Source organism: Monodelphis domestica, chromosome 3 (assembly GCF_027887165.1).
Source record: "Monodelphis domestica isolate mMonDom1 chromosome 3, mMonDom1.pri, whole genome shotgun sequence".
Taxonomy (NCBI): Eukaryota; Metazoa; Chordata; class Mammalia; order Didelphimorphia; family Didelphidae; genus Monodelphis; species Monodelphis domestica.
The window spans coordinates 486,068,140-486,084,418 of NC_077229.1; the positions used below are offsets into that span (position 1 = coordinate 486,068,140).

Consider the following 16,279-nt stretch of genomic DNA (forward strand, 5'->3'; position numbering starts at 1 on the left):
GCATTTTAAACAGGAAGCCAACTAGGAGCGAAGGAAAATACAGTATTCTGAGTGAGGGGCAAATATAGCTTCAGGAAAACCAGCTTGCCTTCAAGCTCTATGGGATTTTTTCTGTTGGAGATGTAATGTCTGAGACCAGACACTCTACCAGGATTAAGTTTTTTGTAGTAATGCCAAAAGAATACTATAAAAAAATATTCTTCAGGGCTTCATGTCAGAGATGCCCTAAGAAAATACTATGAAATAGTTTGTCTTTAGTGACTTTCCATTTGTCCTTTTAGCAACGTTTTCTCCCAATTCTTCTTTCCCAAGGCCATCTAATGCTAATTAATTAATTGCCCAGGACTTTCCACTGCGTTACTTTTGTGGAGTTTGCCCTCTCTGCACAGAGTAACAACAGACTATAGTCTTCTATCCCCTCTTCCTGCTTTCCATCACATAGTATGTGACCTGTGCCCTATTCTCCTCTGCCCTGTTCTCCCCTCTTCAAGGTGACAGCTAGTTAGTTAATCTGAGAATTTAAACCATTATAATGTGCAAGAGGGTGCCAATGGCTTAAGGTATTATGCATCTCACATGACTTTTTTTTTTTTGCATTTTAAGAGGACAATTAGGGCATTTGTCCAAAGCAGTGATTCAGGTATTGGTGGGGAAAAGGCAGATTTAGACTTAAGACAAGGAAAAAATTCCAAAAAAACTCCAAACTTCCTACCTTGGAGAAGTAGGCTTTCTGGGAGAAGATGGAAGCTCCCTTGGGAGAGATGCAGAAAGCATTCTTGAATAGGTACATGTTGGACTGGATCGGTCAACTAGAACTATTAAGCTCTTACTCTATGCCAGGCTTGTATCCTCTGTGTTTCTTTTGTAACTTGGAGACTCAGTGATAGTTTTGGATTGGTGGACATCACAAAATATAGATGGTTACCCTAAAAGGGATAACAAAGAATTGGGCAGGGCTGAAATGACTGAACAACAATAATAACTAAAATTTAAACCTAGTCAGCCTCTCTGGGTCTCAGTTTCCTCATCTGTAAAATGAGTACATTGACCAAGATATTCTACAGCTCTCTATCCTCTTGCCCTTAAAACAATTTCTTGGTCTGCTGGGCAGAAATAGTTTTGCTCAGAGAAATGATATGTAGGGGTGAGGGTAGAGCTAGAAAATGTAGGAAGGAGAATATTTTCACTAGGGATTGCACTATTTAAAAAAGCAGAAATGCCAAGAAGAGAAAACCTGAAGATAGGGGAGAGGAGACAAATTCTTTATTTAGTTATTTGAAGGGCTGTCATGAGGAAGCTGGTTTCAACTTGTTTTACTTGGCTCCAGAGGGTAGAACTAAAAACAATGGATAGGAATTACAGAGGCAGATTTTAATGTAATACAAGGAAAAACCTCCCAACTAGGGGAGTTATTGCAAAGCAAGATAGACTCCTTCATGAGGCAGAGTTCCATCCCTGGAAATTTTTTTTTAAAATATATTTTATTTGATCATTTCCAAGCATTATTCGTTAAAGACATAGATCATTTTCTTTTCCTCCCCCCCACCCCCCATAGCCGACGCGTAAATCCACTGGGCATTACATGTTTTCTTGATTTGAACCCATTGCTTTGTTGATAATATTTGCATTAGAGTGTTCATTTAGAGTCTCTCCTCTGTCATGTCCCCTCAACCGCTGTATTCAGGCAGTTGCTTTTCCTCGGTGTTTCCACTCCCATAGTTTATCCTTTGCTTATGAATAGTGTTTTTTTCTCCTGGATCCCTGCAAATTGTTCAGGGACATTACACCACCACTAATGGAGAAGTCCATTACGTTCGATTATACCACAGTGTATTAGTTGCTGTGTACAATGTTCTCCTGGTTCTGCTCCTCTCGCTCTGCATCACTTCCTGGAGGTTGTTCCAGTCTCCATCATCCCTGGAAATTTTTAAGCCAAAGTTGGATGACCACTTAAATGAGATGTTATATTAGAAAATCCCTATTCAGTCATAGGCTGAGTTATGCTGATCCCTGAGGTCCCTTCCAAACCTGAGATTCTACACTATCCACATCCAGAGAAAGAATTGTGGGAGTAGAAACACTGAAGAAAAGCAGCTGCTTGATTACATGGGTCGAAGGGATATGGTTGGGGATGTAGACTCTAAATGAACATCCTAATGCAAACATCAACAACATGGAAATAGGTTTTGATCAAGGACACCTGTAATACCCAGTGGAATTGCGTGTTGGCTAAGGGAAGGGGGTGGGGAAGAACATGAATCATGGAATCATGGAAAAACATTCTAAAGTAATTAATTAAAGTCACTTAACCACCATTGCACTTAACCCACCAATACACAGTATTGATTCCAAACTGGAAGGTAAGGATTTAAAAAAAATTAAGTAATTAAATAAAATTAAAAAAAAACCCAAACAAACCAAAAAACAATAAACTGGAGATTCTGTGACTGTGAAAATCACTTCGAGACTACTGGTAGCTAGTGTCAGGAATGTCAGAGAAATGACAGTACATAAACACTCCTGGGAAGTCCCTGCCACCTTCTTTCTTTTTTATATTCAGTCCCAAGTAGAATGAGAATGGGGGGTCTGACAAGAAACTTCATAAGGGGAAACCTAATTTGTTCTTTTTTAGGACAGTTAGGTGATGCAGTAGATAGGATGTTAAATCTGGAGTGAGGAAGACTCATCTTTCTGAGTTCAAATGTGGCCTCTGACTTATTAGCTATGTGACCCTGGGAAAGTCACTTCACCCTGTTTGCCACAGTTTCTTCATCTTCAAATGAGCTAGAGAAGCAAGCCATTATAATGTCTTTGCCAAGAAATATTGGAGACGACTGAACAACAAAGTCCCCTGATGTCTTAGGGCATTATCTCATTTTTTTTTAACCCTAACCTTTGATCTCAGAATTAATACTATTCCAAGACAGAAGAACAGTAAGGGCTAGGAAATGAGGGTTAAGTGACTTGCCCAGGATCACACAGCTAGGAAATGTCTGAGGTCAGCTGACCCCCCACCCCTATTGTCCACTTCTGTAATGAATCTGGGTGCTCAGACCCACTCACTGGAACTTTAGAAAGGTCATGTAATTTCAGATACATTCTTAAAATATCTTCTTTAAATAATTTAATAGAGTTTTCTTTGTAGAGGAGGAAAATGTGTTGCTTATAGCTTCTCCAAGATTCAAGGTATATTTATTCTTCTTTTGCATTCCAGGTCATGCACTAGAGGAAACTGTATCAGTATCAACATGTCTGCACTCAGAAGGTTATTCCCCAGTGACCATGGGCTGTTGTTCCATTAAGTACATGGACAACATGGCTTGTAGGCTGTCCCGATCTCTCGTTAGCCAGATTGGCTCTTTTACCTGTAACAGTCATCAGACTCTACTTGATCAATTTGGTCTCAAGATGAAAGAGCTCCATGCTTTGGATGGGAACCTAGTGTTGGCTTTGGCTCACTTGGAATTGCCCCATGGGTGGAATATCTTGGGGAATTCTTCAGGAGAAGGTAAGTTTTCACTGGAAGAATAATTGTCTCTCCAAATACAATTTAAGATGGTTCTTGTCCTCACCAACTCATAGAATTTGAGAGCTGGAAGAGATCCCAGTGGCCATCTAGTCCAATGTTAATCTCAAATAAGTTATCATTATGACATGCCTGATAAGTGAAATGATAAATGAGATGATCAGGAAGATCTGAGTTGAAATCTGGCATCAGAGACTTATTAGCAGGGTAATCTTAGATAAATCATTTCATCTCTGTATGCCTCAGTTTCTTCCACTGTAAAATGGGTATAATACAAGCATCCACATCTCAAGGTTGTTGGGAGTATAAAATGACATAATATTTATAAAGTACTCTGCAAACCTTTAAAGTGCTCTCTAAATGCTAGCTATTTTTTTGATTATTAAGTAGTCATTCAGTCTGTGCTTGAAGACTTCCAGTGAGGGGTTACCTACTCCTTCCCTGGTTTCCATTTTACTTTTGGATAGTTCTAATTGGTAGGATGTAAACTCGCTTTTGCAATTTTTATCCATTGCTACTGCTTCTGGTCTTTGGGATCAAAGAAAATAAGTCTGTCTAGTCCTTGCACATGACAGCCCTTCAAATATGTAAACACAGTTGTCCCCGGACAACTTCTTAACCTTCTCAGGCTAAGGATTTCGACCTAGTCCATTCAATCAGTCCTCACACTCACTATCTTGGTTGTCCTTTCCTGGATGCTTTCTAGCTTTTCAATAGCCTTCATAAACTATGGCACCCAGAACTGAATGCAATACTCCAACTGTGGTCTGTCTGGAGCAGAAAAAAGAGAGGGTCATTTGTTCTTCTGGGAATTTATTGCTTTCTTAATGCCATATTTAATCTCCAGAACTTTTGGCTGGCATATAACCCTGCTGGCTCACATTGAACTTGGTTCACTAAAGTCATAGATTTTTTTACAAAGATTTTTTTTGATGTCTTATTTTTATATCACCCACATTTACAAATTAACCTCTTTTCTTTTTTTTCTGTAAAACCTTACTTTCCATTTTATAATCAATAGAGTGTATTGGTTCTAAGGTAGAAAGAAAAGCAGTAAGGGCTAGGCAATGGGAGTTAAATGACTTGCTTAAGGCACATGGCTAGGAAGTGTCTATGGTCAGATTTGAACCCAGTTCTAGGCTTGGATCTCAATCCACTGAGCCATCTAGCTGTCCCCAAATTAATCCTTTTTCATAAGAGGTCTCTTGTAACAAAATAAAATGGTTAAGTAAAACTAAAAATACAATGATCTCATGTGAAAGTATATGCAACATTTCACATTTGTAGCAATCCCGTGATCCCTCCATGAAAAAAAAAAATCGACATTTATTTTCTTTTCCTCCCATTCCCTACCCCATGGCGGGGGGGGGGGGGGGGGAGAAAAATAATCATAAAGCTGAATTTATATAACTGTATAAACCTTTTAAAATCCATAGACAGTAAGCACAATTAAATCTTCTATGTATAGCCTTTAGTCCATCAAATAATGATGGAACTCAACCAACTAGCATTTATCTAGCACTTTCTATGTTCTAATCACTATGTTAGCTCCTGAGGCTACAAAGACAAAAATGATTGTATCAAACATGCATTGTCAAGCAAAACAAATTCCCTCAGTGGTTGTATACAATTTAAAGTCTTATTCTGCACCTTAAATTTGTTACATCTGTATAATGGATACTATGTTTTATTGGACATGAATGAAAGGGCATTGTATTCATCATAATTCATACAGCTTTTATGTTTTTTGTTTTTACAGCATTGTTATTGCATCAATTATTCTCCTAGGTCTGCTAATTTTGTTCTTTATCAGTTTACAAAAGTCCTCAAAAATTGTTCTTTTGATTCTGCTTACTATATTTTGCTTTGATTCATATAAATCATTTCATATTTTTTAAATAATTTGTTTCCTCACAAAAGTATTCTATTACATTTATATACCATGAGTCATTAATTGATTTCTCCATTTTAGATATCTTCTTAGTTTCCCGTTTTGATGCTACCACAAAAAGTTGTTATAAATATTTTTACACGAAAGGATCTTTTCCTCTTTCTTTGATCTATTTTGGGTTGAAGGATAATATTGGTATAACTGAAACAAAGGGCATGCACTGTTTAGTAACTTTTTGTCTAAGAATGTGAACAGAAAGTTCTCAAGGGAAGAAAGCAAGGCTAACTATAGCCATTCGAAAACAATGTTCCAACTCACTGACAGAACAAGGCATTTTATTTTAGTTCTCATCTTTTGTGTCATTTTTTCCCAATTCCACATAGAGATTTTGTTTCTGACATTTTGTGATCCAAATTCTCTCCCTCCCTCCCCAAGACTGCAGGTGATATGATAAAGATTATATATATGCTAACATGTGACACATATTTTCATATTCATCATATTGTATTAGAAGATGTATTGCACAAAGGAGAAAAAAATTCATGAAGAAAATAAAGTAAAAAATGGAATGCTTTGATTTGCATTCAGCCTCCATAAATTCCTTCTAGAATGATAGATAGCATTTTTCATTATGAATCCCTTGAAGTTGTCTTGAATCCTTGCATGGCTGATAATAGTTAAGTCATTTACAGTTGATTATCATACAATATTAAAGCAATGCACTCTTTTTTCTTTTGGTTTTGTTTTAACCCTTATTTTCTGTCTTAGAATCAATACTATGTGAGTCACTTAACCCCAACTGCCTAACCCTCGCCACTCTTCTGCCTTAGAACCAACACACAGTATTGATTCTAAGACAGAAGGTAAGGGTTTAAAAAAATCAATCAGAGTGGGTTTGGACTATGAGGAGCCCCTATACACCCAGTCTGGTGAGATAGGGAGATCCAGCCTTTAAAATTAGCCAACTAACCAACCAATCAACAAAAGGCAAATGGAAATCAGGTATCTTGCATAGTAATTCAGCATTTCACTGAATGCTTTGTGAAAATCTCTCCCCACTGTCCTGATCAGAAAAAAGGACTATTGCTTGTGCCAGTTTCTTTACCTCTCCTTTATATGTCTTTTGATAATCATACATTTTAATAGAAATTAGTGAAGACTATTTCTGGGAAAAGAGAGATCATTTCTAAGGATTTACTGTTAAACCTGAATTGAATTTCATTTTGTGTTATAATAAAATCCACATCTAGTTTTTTGATCAGTTTTATCAGGAAGGCATCAGATATTGGAGAGCTGCCAGTGACTCAGGGAAGATGGGATTCTGTTGCAAAAAGGAAGGCAGAGCCTCTTTCCCTGGGCTCTGGATCGAAGAGATCATTACTCAGAAATAAAACTTAATTATTGACTGTAGGAAAGGAAATAACCTATGTCTTTATTTAATTTTGTGCCATAAGTAAAATTGGATTTATCTTTCATAAAATGACATTAATCTCTCTGTAGCAGTTTTTGCAGTAGAAGCTGTCCCAGGAATCTAGAGCCCCCAGATTTGGACCAAGCTTTTCAGTAACACTATAATTATTCGTGTTAAGTTTTACAGTAAACACACCTTTGACTTTTTTTGAAGTCAGAATTCAAAAAATTTTGAAGTTCTTCCTGTTTTCTAGGTATGTTTTCATTTTGGCTATTTAGAAAGCTCAAATAAAAAAATTCTATCATATCTTATTTTTTCCTTATTCTAGTAGACTTCTTGATGTGAAAAAAAAAAACCCAACTCCTTTTTCCTAAAGAACCTAGGCCTGGCTTGTATTTGTGCCCCCAAGGGCTTTAGGCAGAAGCTGTAGATAACATTTCTGAATTACTGACCTTTTATAGGAAAACTAAAATTTGAGCCCTAGAATGAAGGTGCCAGTTGGGCAGAGAATGCCTGGTGAATGAGGTGATTATGGAATCATCCTAAGCCCTAGAGAGAGAGCTAGTATAGTAACGAATGGATAACCTAGGATGTGAGGAGGGGAAATTCTTCATTAAAAAAAAACCCCAATTAGGCAACTCCAAACATAATAAAATCTTTACAGTCTACAGTATTACACTAAATATTCATTTTAGAGAATTAGAGTGTTTCTTTTTGTAAATGTTTAAACCCTTCCCTTCTGTCTTAGAATCAATATTGTGTATGGGTTATAAGACAGAAGAGTGATAAAGACTAGGCCAGTGATGGGCAACTTTTGAGCTTGGTGTATCAAAATTCACCAAAAAATGGAGCATAACTTGAATGGTGTGTCACTTTGGAAAAAACCATAATTTTGCTATATTTATAGTTTAACAAAAATGTATAATTGTAATATATAACTATATTTAATAAGCCAAAAAACTAATTATTTAACTTACCTCCTTAGTGACTCCTTTGTTCATCTGTCAGTCAGTTTCTTTTGTTGGTATTGATATTATTTAACTTGTGTGGGGTGCTGTTGTGAACTAAGATAAGTGATGAGGAGGGGGAATTCTTTAACTACCCTGCCTATTAGTGACATTTTTGTTGCTGAATTTCATTGACTAAATTTTCAATTGAAGATTGGTTTTTCTTTAAGCCCAAGCAAGCACTATTAACTTCATCTGTCAATCTGTTTCTTTTGTTGGTTTTGATATTACTTAACACTGAGAATAAGATCTCACATAAGTATATAAAGGGAAAAATTGTGAGGAAAGCCATTGCTATATTTTTCAGGGTGCTAAAAGTGTCTGGTAATCAGTTCCAAGCACCTCCTCCATTGCACATAGACCAGAGTCCTGCCCCACCCCTTCCCTTCCCAGCTTCCTTCCTGGTGCACTCCTCTTCTCCACCCCCATGGGAGCCCCACACACCCCAGCCACCTGTCACGCACTGCTCCCCACTTGCACCCCCCCTCCCCCAAAGCCAGCAGGTGGAACAACCCTTCCCCAAGGATGCCCAGGGCATGGCCATAGCTATGACCACAGCTGCAGACACATGGCTCCTGTAACAGTTAAAATTTAGGGGAGATGGGGAGACTGAGGCAGGTAGAAATTAGTTTCTCTCTGCAAGAAGTATTATATTTGTTAGAGGTTTATTAAAGGTTAAAGATTAAAGAATATACAAGTAAGAAACATGTGCCTAGGCCAGAGGCCTAGACAAAATAACCTTACATCATGGAAGAGACGCCTCTGCTCCAAAAGGGAAGTCCAAAAGAGCCAAGAGCCCCTCAAAAGCCTTTGAATCAGCTTAAATACCTTCTTGATCTTGGCCCAGGTGAGATTACAAGGCATTCTGGGGAAGTGGAGCAAAGGCTCATGGGGATTGTAGTCCTGTATTCGAGTCTATTTTTTTACACTCCCCAGACGACTCCCGGGCCCTAAGGTGAGCTAAGCCTGCCATGTGTCATTGAAAATGGTGATGTGTGTCAATGCTGACACACGTGTCATAGGTTTGTCATCACGGGACTAGGCAATGGGGGTGAAGTGACTTGCCTAGGGGCACATAGGTATAAAGTGTCTGAGGCCAGATTTAAAGCCAGGTCCTCTCAACTCCAAGCCTAGCTGTTCCATAAATTGCATTTCTAAATGTTACTTGAGAGGCAGGATTATATAAAGCAGGATGTCAAACTCAGAGACATGGAAGGATCTGTTTATATATATATATATATATATATATATATATATATATACACACACACACACACATATATATATATCCATGCTGCTACATATTGACAATTTAAAAATGTAATGTTATATGTTTTATTGTATCATTATTTATTTTATTAAATATTTCCCAAATACATATTTTAACTTGAAAAATTTTATTTAATTAACTAATTTAGAATATTTTTCCATGGTCCCATGATTCATGGTCTTTCCCTTCCCTCCTCCCCGCTTCCCTCTTAGCCATCACGCAATTCCACTAGGTTTTACTTGTGTCATTGATCAAGACCTATTTCCTTATTATTGATAATTGCACCAGGGTGATTGTTTAGAGTCTATGTCCCCAATCATATCCCCATCAACCCATGTGATCAAGTAGTTGTTTTTCTTCTGTGTTTCTACTCCCACAGTTCTTTCTCTGGATATGGATAGCGTATTGTCCTGGATCCTTGCATTGCTGCTAGTAAAGAAGTCCATTACATTTGATTGTGCCACAGTGTATCCATCTCTGTTAGTTCCTGGAGGTCATACCAGTCCCCATAGAATTACTCCAGTTCATTATTTCTTTGAGCACAATAGTATTCCATTACCAACACATACCACAATTTGTTTAGTCATTCCCCAATTGAAGGGCATCCCCTCATTTTCCAATTTTTTTGCCACCACAAAGAGTACACTATGAATATTCTTCTACATGTCTTTTTCCTTATTATCTCTTTGGGGTACAAACCCAGCAGTGCTATGGCTGGATCAAAGGGCAGACATTCTTTTATCGCCCTTTGGGCATAGTTCCAGATTGCCCTCCAGAATGGTTGGATCAATTCACAACTCTACCAGCAATGCATTAATGTCCAGACTTTGCCACATCCCCTCCAACATTCATTACTTTCCTTTACTGGCATGTTAGCCAGTCTGCTAGGTGTGAGGTGATACCTCAGAGTTGTTTTGATTTGCATTTCTCTAATTAGAAGAGATTTAGAACACTTTTTCATGTGCTTATTGATAGTTTTGATTTCTTTAACTGAAAATTGCCTATTCATGTCCCTTGCCCATTTATCAATTGGGGAATGGCTTGATTTTTTGTACAATTGATTTAGCTCCCTATATATTTGAGACCTTTATCAGAGGATTTTGTTATGAAGATTTTTTTCCCCAATTTATTGCTTCCCTTCTAATTTTGGTTGCATTCCAATTACATTTTTTTAAACCTTTACCTTCCAGCTTAGAATCAATGCTGTGTATTAATTACAAGATAGAAGAGCTGTAAGGACTAGGCAATGGGGGTTAAGTGACTTTACCATAGTCACACAGCTAGGAAGTGTCTGAGACCAGATTTAAACCAGTACTTCTAGTCTCCAGGCCTGACTCTATCCACTGAGCAACCCAGCTGCCCCTTCCCAATTACATTTTATTTTAGTCAAGGCCCCATTGCTCACTGCAGTTTGACATCTCTGTTCTAAATAAGAGAATTAGAGGGATGAATTAGCTGCATTCAAGGTCTAACACTGACACATCCTAGCTGTGGTCAAGGTCATGTCTCAACATTTAGTCCCTCATCAACTTTAGCCTCAGATATTTCCCAGCTCTGTGACCCTGGGAAAGTCACTTAACTCCCATTGCCTAGTGCTTAACACTCTTCTGCCTTGGAACCAATACACAGCAATGATTCTGAGATATAGACATTTAGTGACTCAGTCAACTCTCTATGACCAAAGAGCAGCAGCCAATCAGCATTTGTAGAGGAAGTTTCCTCTCTGGAAGTGCCCTGTGATGAAATCACAGACCAAACCAACCTGTATACTTAATACAAAGCATTTTCATTCTTAAAATGCTATTAAGTCCAGTTTCTTTCTCTTTTTGTGTATATCTAGTTATCTAGCTCTATATATCTCAGTGGAGGGATGGGTTTTCAAGGAAGCAAAAATATTCCACTTGAATTCGCAGAGTATACTAAGTGATATCAGGCAGGAGACCCAGCCTATTATTACTAAGTATTATTTAATTGCTGATTAAAGGATGGAATTGAGAATACACTCATTCAGTTTTCAGATTATACCACATTGAGTGGTATAATCTTGTCAGTGCTTGTCAATACCCAGAACATGACTTGCAAAATTAGAGAAATCATCAAGAAAAGAGAGAAAATTCAACAGAGACAAAGAGCAAAGTAGCATCCTAAGGGAGAAAAAAAGAAGCTAGCTTAATGATCTTATTGTTCAGGCTCTACTAACTTTTTGTGACCCCATTTGGGGTTTTCTGATACTGGAGTGGTTGCCATTCCCTTCTCCAGCTCATTTGATAGATGAGGTAACTGAGGTAAACAAGGTTAAGTGACTTGCCCAAAGTCACACAACCAGTCAGTATCTGGGGTCAGATTTGAATTCATGAAGCCGAGTCTTCCTGACTTCAGAACCAGTACTATATCTATTGTTCACCTAGCCAGCCATAATTCAGTGAAAGGTGAGATAGCAGACGTGGTACAAATACTGGAGATGAAATTCTGTATGCTATATGAGTTTAACGTGTCAGTGACATCATTGCTAGCTAAAGTCTGAATGGACCAGGTTCACTCTTGGAGGGCTTCTACAAGTCTAGCTCTGGTTCTAACTCAGCTCTTCATTTTCTTCTTTTTTTTTTTAAATAAAAGATCAAGTTTAAGGGTTTAGCTCAGGTGTATAAGTAGCTACTTTCAATCAATTATCCTTAAGGTAGCATTAAAGGAGTAAAGGATGGCCTGGGGACTCTTAAGAGCTTATCTTGTCAAAGGATTAACACCTTGTTAAGAAGACATAAAAGGGATTTAAAAGAGCCCTAGCAGGTTCCTCCTGGGTACACTCTTTATCTATAATAATTATGGCACCTTGGGGTTCCAGCTATAAAAGCCTAACCTAGGTTAGTGGTACTGCACTTTGTGGGTTAGCATCCACTTAAAGCCCAAGATCATTATTTTTCAGATGTTTTTGATTTAATCGGCCAAGTAGAGAATGTATTAGTTCAAACAAAAAGCCAATTATTCAAGTATCTTATCACATAATGTGACAGGAAAAGACCCCCATGTGCACATACTGGGTATATTCTCTCATGCTATCATGCCATTAGTGGGGAAGGCCATGTGTTCAGAAAACATACATGACCAAGGTACATGCATGAAGGTCACACAAGTGGCCAGAGTAGCATGCCACTGTGGAGGAGCTGTGGTCCTCTGGGGATGGCCCTGCCCCTCTCTTTGTGCTCACCTCAATAGCTTATCTAAAGCTCCACTGTACATCTTGGCATCTCTGTTGGGCATCATGTCTCCACTCTTTTCCACATTTTGTTTGCTGGATATCTGTTGGTTTTGTCGTTATCAAGCTGTTCTTTGCTACCATCTGCCAGATTTTACCTCTTTAAGCTCATTTGCTTCTTTTTTTTTTCCTTGTCACTGAGATTTAAATTTACATTTACTGTAAATTTACATTTACAATGTCTAGAAAGCCTCTCTCTCCCTGAAGAGGGAAGGCTGATAGTCCTTTAGCTGGAGCCCTGGCTATGAAACAACAAACCTAGTGGGGAGGTAGCAAAAACTGGAAAAATGCTTCAGCCCAAGATTAAATCTATTCTCTTGCCTGCCTTTGTCTGAGATTCTGGGTCAGAGACAACTAAGCCACTCGGGGTTAGAAAATTCTTTGTAATGCCCATTAAATTCTTGGTTGTTAGCTGCTTAAACCTGTTTCTGGGAATCTGTAGCTGTCCCACCCCCTTTACTACAGAAGCTGTGCTGGCTGGAGCTCCAAGATTAGGCTTAGTCGCTATATTCTTTTTGATTAGCATGTAAAGGAGGCTCAGTAAAGTTGGTAGGTTCCATTTTCTTGCCTTTATCATGCATATTTACCATCTATAAAGTCGTGACACAATTATTATATATCTTATTGGTCTCCCTACTTAAGATTAAGGCAAGCCATGATTGGGAAGAAACCCTCAGCTTTGCAAGATCCTTAGAAGAATATTGTTTATCGTTATGTCTTCTACATCTGAAGAGGGTCAAAATGAAGATGTCTCCAAGAAAAGTTACAAAAATGATCAAGGGTTTAGAAAATGGGATCCCCGAGAAAATGGTTAAAAGGAATAGGAGTTTTCCAGAAACTGTGAAGACTGTGCTCTGATTGGCTAGAGCCCACTGACTAAATTGTTTTATTATGAAGTCTTATCTACTCTATAAAGATAGTTCAATGGAGAACTGAAAGTTTATTAGAAAAACTCAATATAATTGGTCAGCTCCTTGTGACATTTCTATTTGTGCTTTGAGCCATAAACCCAGAACCATTACCTTCTCTCCAAGAAGCAAGAGTTTCCGGCAATTTCTGAGAAAGGAAAGTACCAGTTTATCTATCTGTCTTTGTCTTGAATGGAGGGAAGATATCGGTTACAAGAAAGAAGTAAGATTTGTTTAACACACTTAAAGCAGCATTGACTTGGCTCAGATTTTTATCACTTGAACAGACTCCTCTGACTGCTGAATTGAGACAGAAGGTAAAAGAAGGCTTAACATGGTCTTCTGTGCACTTCCCCTTCCTTATCTGTGTTCCAGACCTTATTAGCCAGTGGATATATTAAATTATAATATTTACCAGCTAGCCCACAGACTGTTAAATGTCATCTTTGTTTTTCTAACCTACCGCTTCGTTTTTTTTCATTTAATCTAAATGCAGTCAGACACTTTGCTAGACAGCAAGCTTCAAAACTCACCATGTGAAACACCACTGGGACAGGAATTTTATAAGACAGGCTTATTGGGGAACACAATTATTCATTCACTTTGAAGAGTTTGAACTGAATTAATGAGTTATGGGGAAAGAATGACTCAGATTTTGTGTGTTTCTGTTTGAAATCTTAAACATTTTCCCAGCAGTTGTAGACCTTTAAATGAGTGTTCTCTCGACTTTTAAAAGCTGTGATATGATCTTCTTGGTCAAGGCAATCCCTCTCCCTCCTCCCCAACTCTTGACATCATGAGCTGGTGTTATATTCCTTTAGCTGCTAAGGTTGCAAATTAAAAGGTGTTAGGACATTTCTGGATCTAACTCCTTTTCCTTTAAGTTTTATAAGGCCTAATTATTCCATTTTCACTGTCTTTTTGAGATTTTTACAAAAGCCTTCTGGTTGTGTGTGTGTGTGTGAAGTTTGTTCCTGTACTTAAAAAAAAACTTTTACCCTCTCTCCTAATATCAATTCTTTTTAAAAAAATTTATAAAAATCCTTACTTTCTGCCTTAGAGTAAATTCTGTATATTGGTTCCAAGGCTTTTGCTTTAGCGGTAATGGCTAAGTGATGAGGGATGAGTGACTTGCTCAGGGTCACACAGCTAGTAAGTGCCTGAGGCCAGATTTGATCTTATGAAGATGAGCTTTCCTGACCCCAGATTGGTGATTCTATCCACTGCCCCACCTAGTTGTCTCACAAGAATTTAACTGGTGTTCATTTACAAATGGCATGTAAGGACAGATGCAGTGTGGCACAGAGGATACAAAGCTGACCTTGAAGCTAGCCCCAGCTTTGATGTAGACTGTGTGACCCTGGCCATTTTCATTTTACCTCATTCCGTTCCAGGTGACTCTTTAAGACTTACAAGTTGCAGAAAAGATGCTGGTCTCCATTGGCCAATGGAGTTTCCTCCTCTGGTGTCCCTCCATCAGTAAAATCCCAGGTGCAGTCCCTTCTCCCACGACAGAGAACTTAAGATGAATTTTCATCATTTTAGCTAATTGAGGAGAACATTGGTCCTGGAACTGGAAGGAACTTCAGAGGTCAGCTCCTCATTTTATAGATCAGGACACTGAGTCCTAGGAAAGTGAGTGAAATGACTTTCCCAAGGTCTGGCAGGTGTAATTGTTTGAAACAATGGCTTCTGATGGAGAGCAGATAGATATTTCCATTGTGCCTTTTCCATTGTACCCAGGCTGCTTCTTTTGATGGCAATAAAATAAAGCCTCACTTAGGAAAACTTTTTGTTTTGGCAAAATCCTTTTTTTTTTTTATCAAAGTAGAGAATTCCCAGTGAGAAACCTCCCTCTATAGGTTCAGATTAATGAATATTCTGCAATATAGAGTTTTAGTTGATTGCCTGGGGATACTTGTGAGGTTGAGCTACTTGCCTAGTTACCTGGCCAGGACCCCATGAGTCAATTCCATGCTTCCTTTAGCTGTTCCCTGGTCAAAAGGCACCTCTTTGTTTCTAGTTCTTTGCTACCAAAACAGGGCTGCCATGAATATCTAGGTGTATGTGAGAGCTTTCTTTCTTTATTCTTCTAGAGGGTATATGACTAGTAGGGGCATCTCTGTTTCAGAAAATAAGGGCATTTTGGTCACTTTTTTTCTTCCTCATTTTTTATTCTTGAGTCTTTTTTCCCCCCACTCTGAATGAGCAGTAGAAGTACGTCCAAGCAAATCATGTTGACCCATAGACCTGAGATAGCTATAGAACCCAAGCTCATTATCAGAATGTTATGTTCTATTCACTAGGACATATTAATAAATACAAACAATTTCAAGTTTTATCCTTTTTTCAGGAAGGTCTTCTGACTGATTGATGACATTGAAAAGTGCTTCATATTCTCAGAATATCACTGTGGCCATGAAGAAGTTGTAACAGAAGCAGGTGCTTCTAGGCTTGTCAGTGCCAATTCTTATTGCTTATAAAATCCAAAGAATTCATTAAGTGAAAGTTATTGCATTGTTTTCTGCTTACCTGGGCATTGCCAATTAAGCACACTGCCTATATCTCCCTAAAAAACTCTTTCAAATATTGTATAATGCACAAAATCTATTGTCAAAGCATTCACCATGTGATGGAGTGGTAAAATGTTGGCATGGAATTGGGGATCAAATCTTCATTCTGCTGCTTGCTTATCTGTGTGAATTTGGGCACGTTATTGAGCCTTGAGAGCTAGAGCTTTCAGTTCTGTTATCTGTAAAATGAGGACTAGAACTTTGATGTTCTCTTCTAGAACTAACGCTATGACCATCTGACCTATTGCACATGTATTTGGAAACACAGAGATGTGAATTTCTCCCCCTAAAGTTTACCTTTTCCTAGCATTAGCTTCTTTTTTGAAGGATGACTTTTCTGGGTTTTCTTTGCCCAAGGCTGTACAAGTAATAATTGTCAAAGGGAATATTCAAAATGAGTTACTTTGACCCCAGAGGATTCTTTTAAGTTAAAGTTTTAA

The 16,279-nt window shown here is 38.2% G+C and overlaps 1 protein-coding gene across 10 annotated transcripts in view; it reads left to right on the top strand.

The window, feature by feature from the left end:
• The window catches only part of ARHGEF28 (Rho guanine nucleotide exchange factor 28), a 373,512-nt gene that overhangs the window by 137,201 nt on the left and 220,032 nt on the right, over positions 1-16,279 (top strand). For all 10 annotated transcript variants that reach the window (XM_056824748.1, XM_056824754.1, XM_056824753.1 and 7 more), the window contains one exon: positions 3,215-3,508. In XM_056824748.1, coding sequence (XP_056680726.1) covers positions 3,215-3,508 — 294 coding nt within the window. The remainder of the gene's footprint in view (positions 1-3,214; positions 3,509-16,279) is intronic.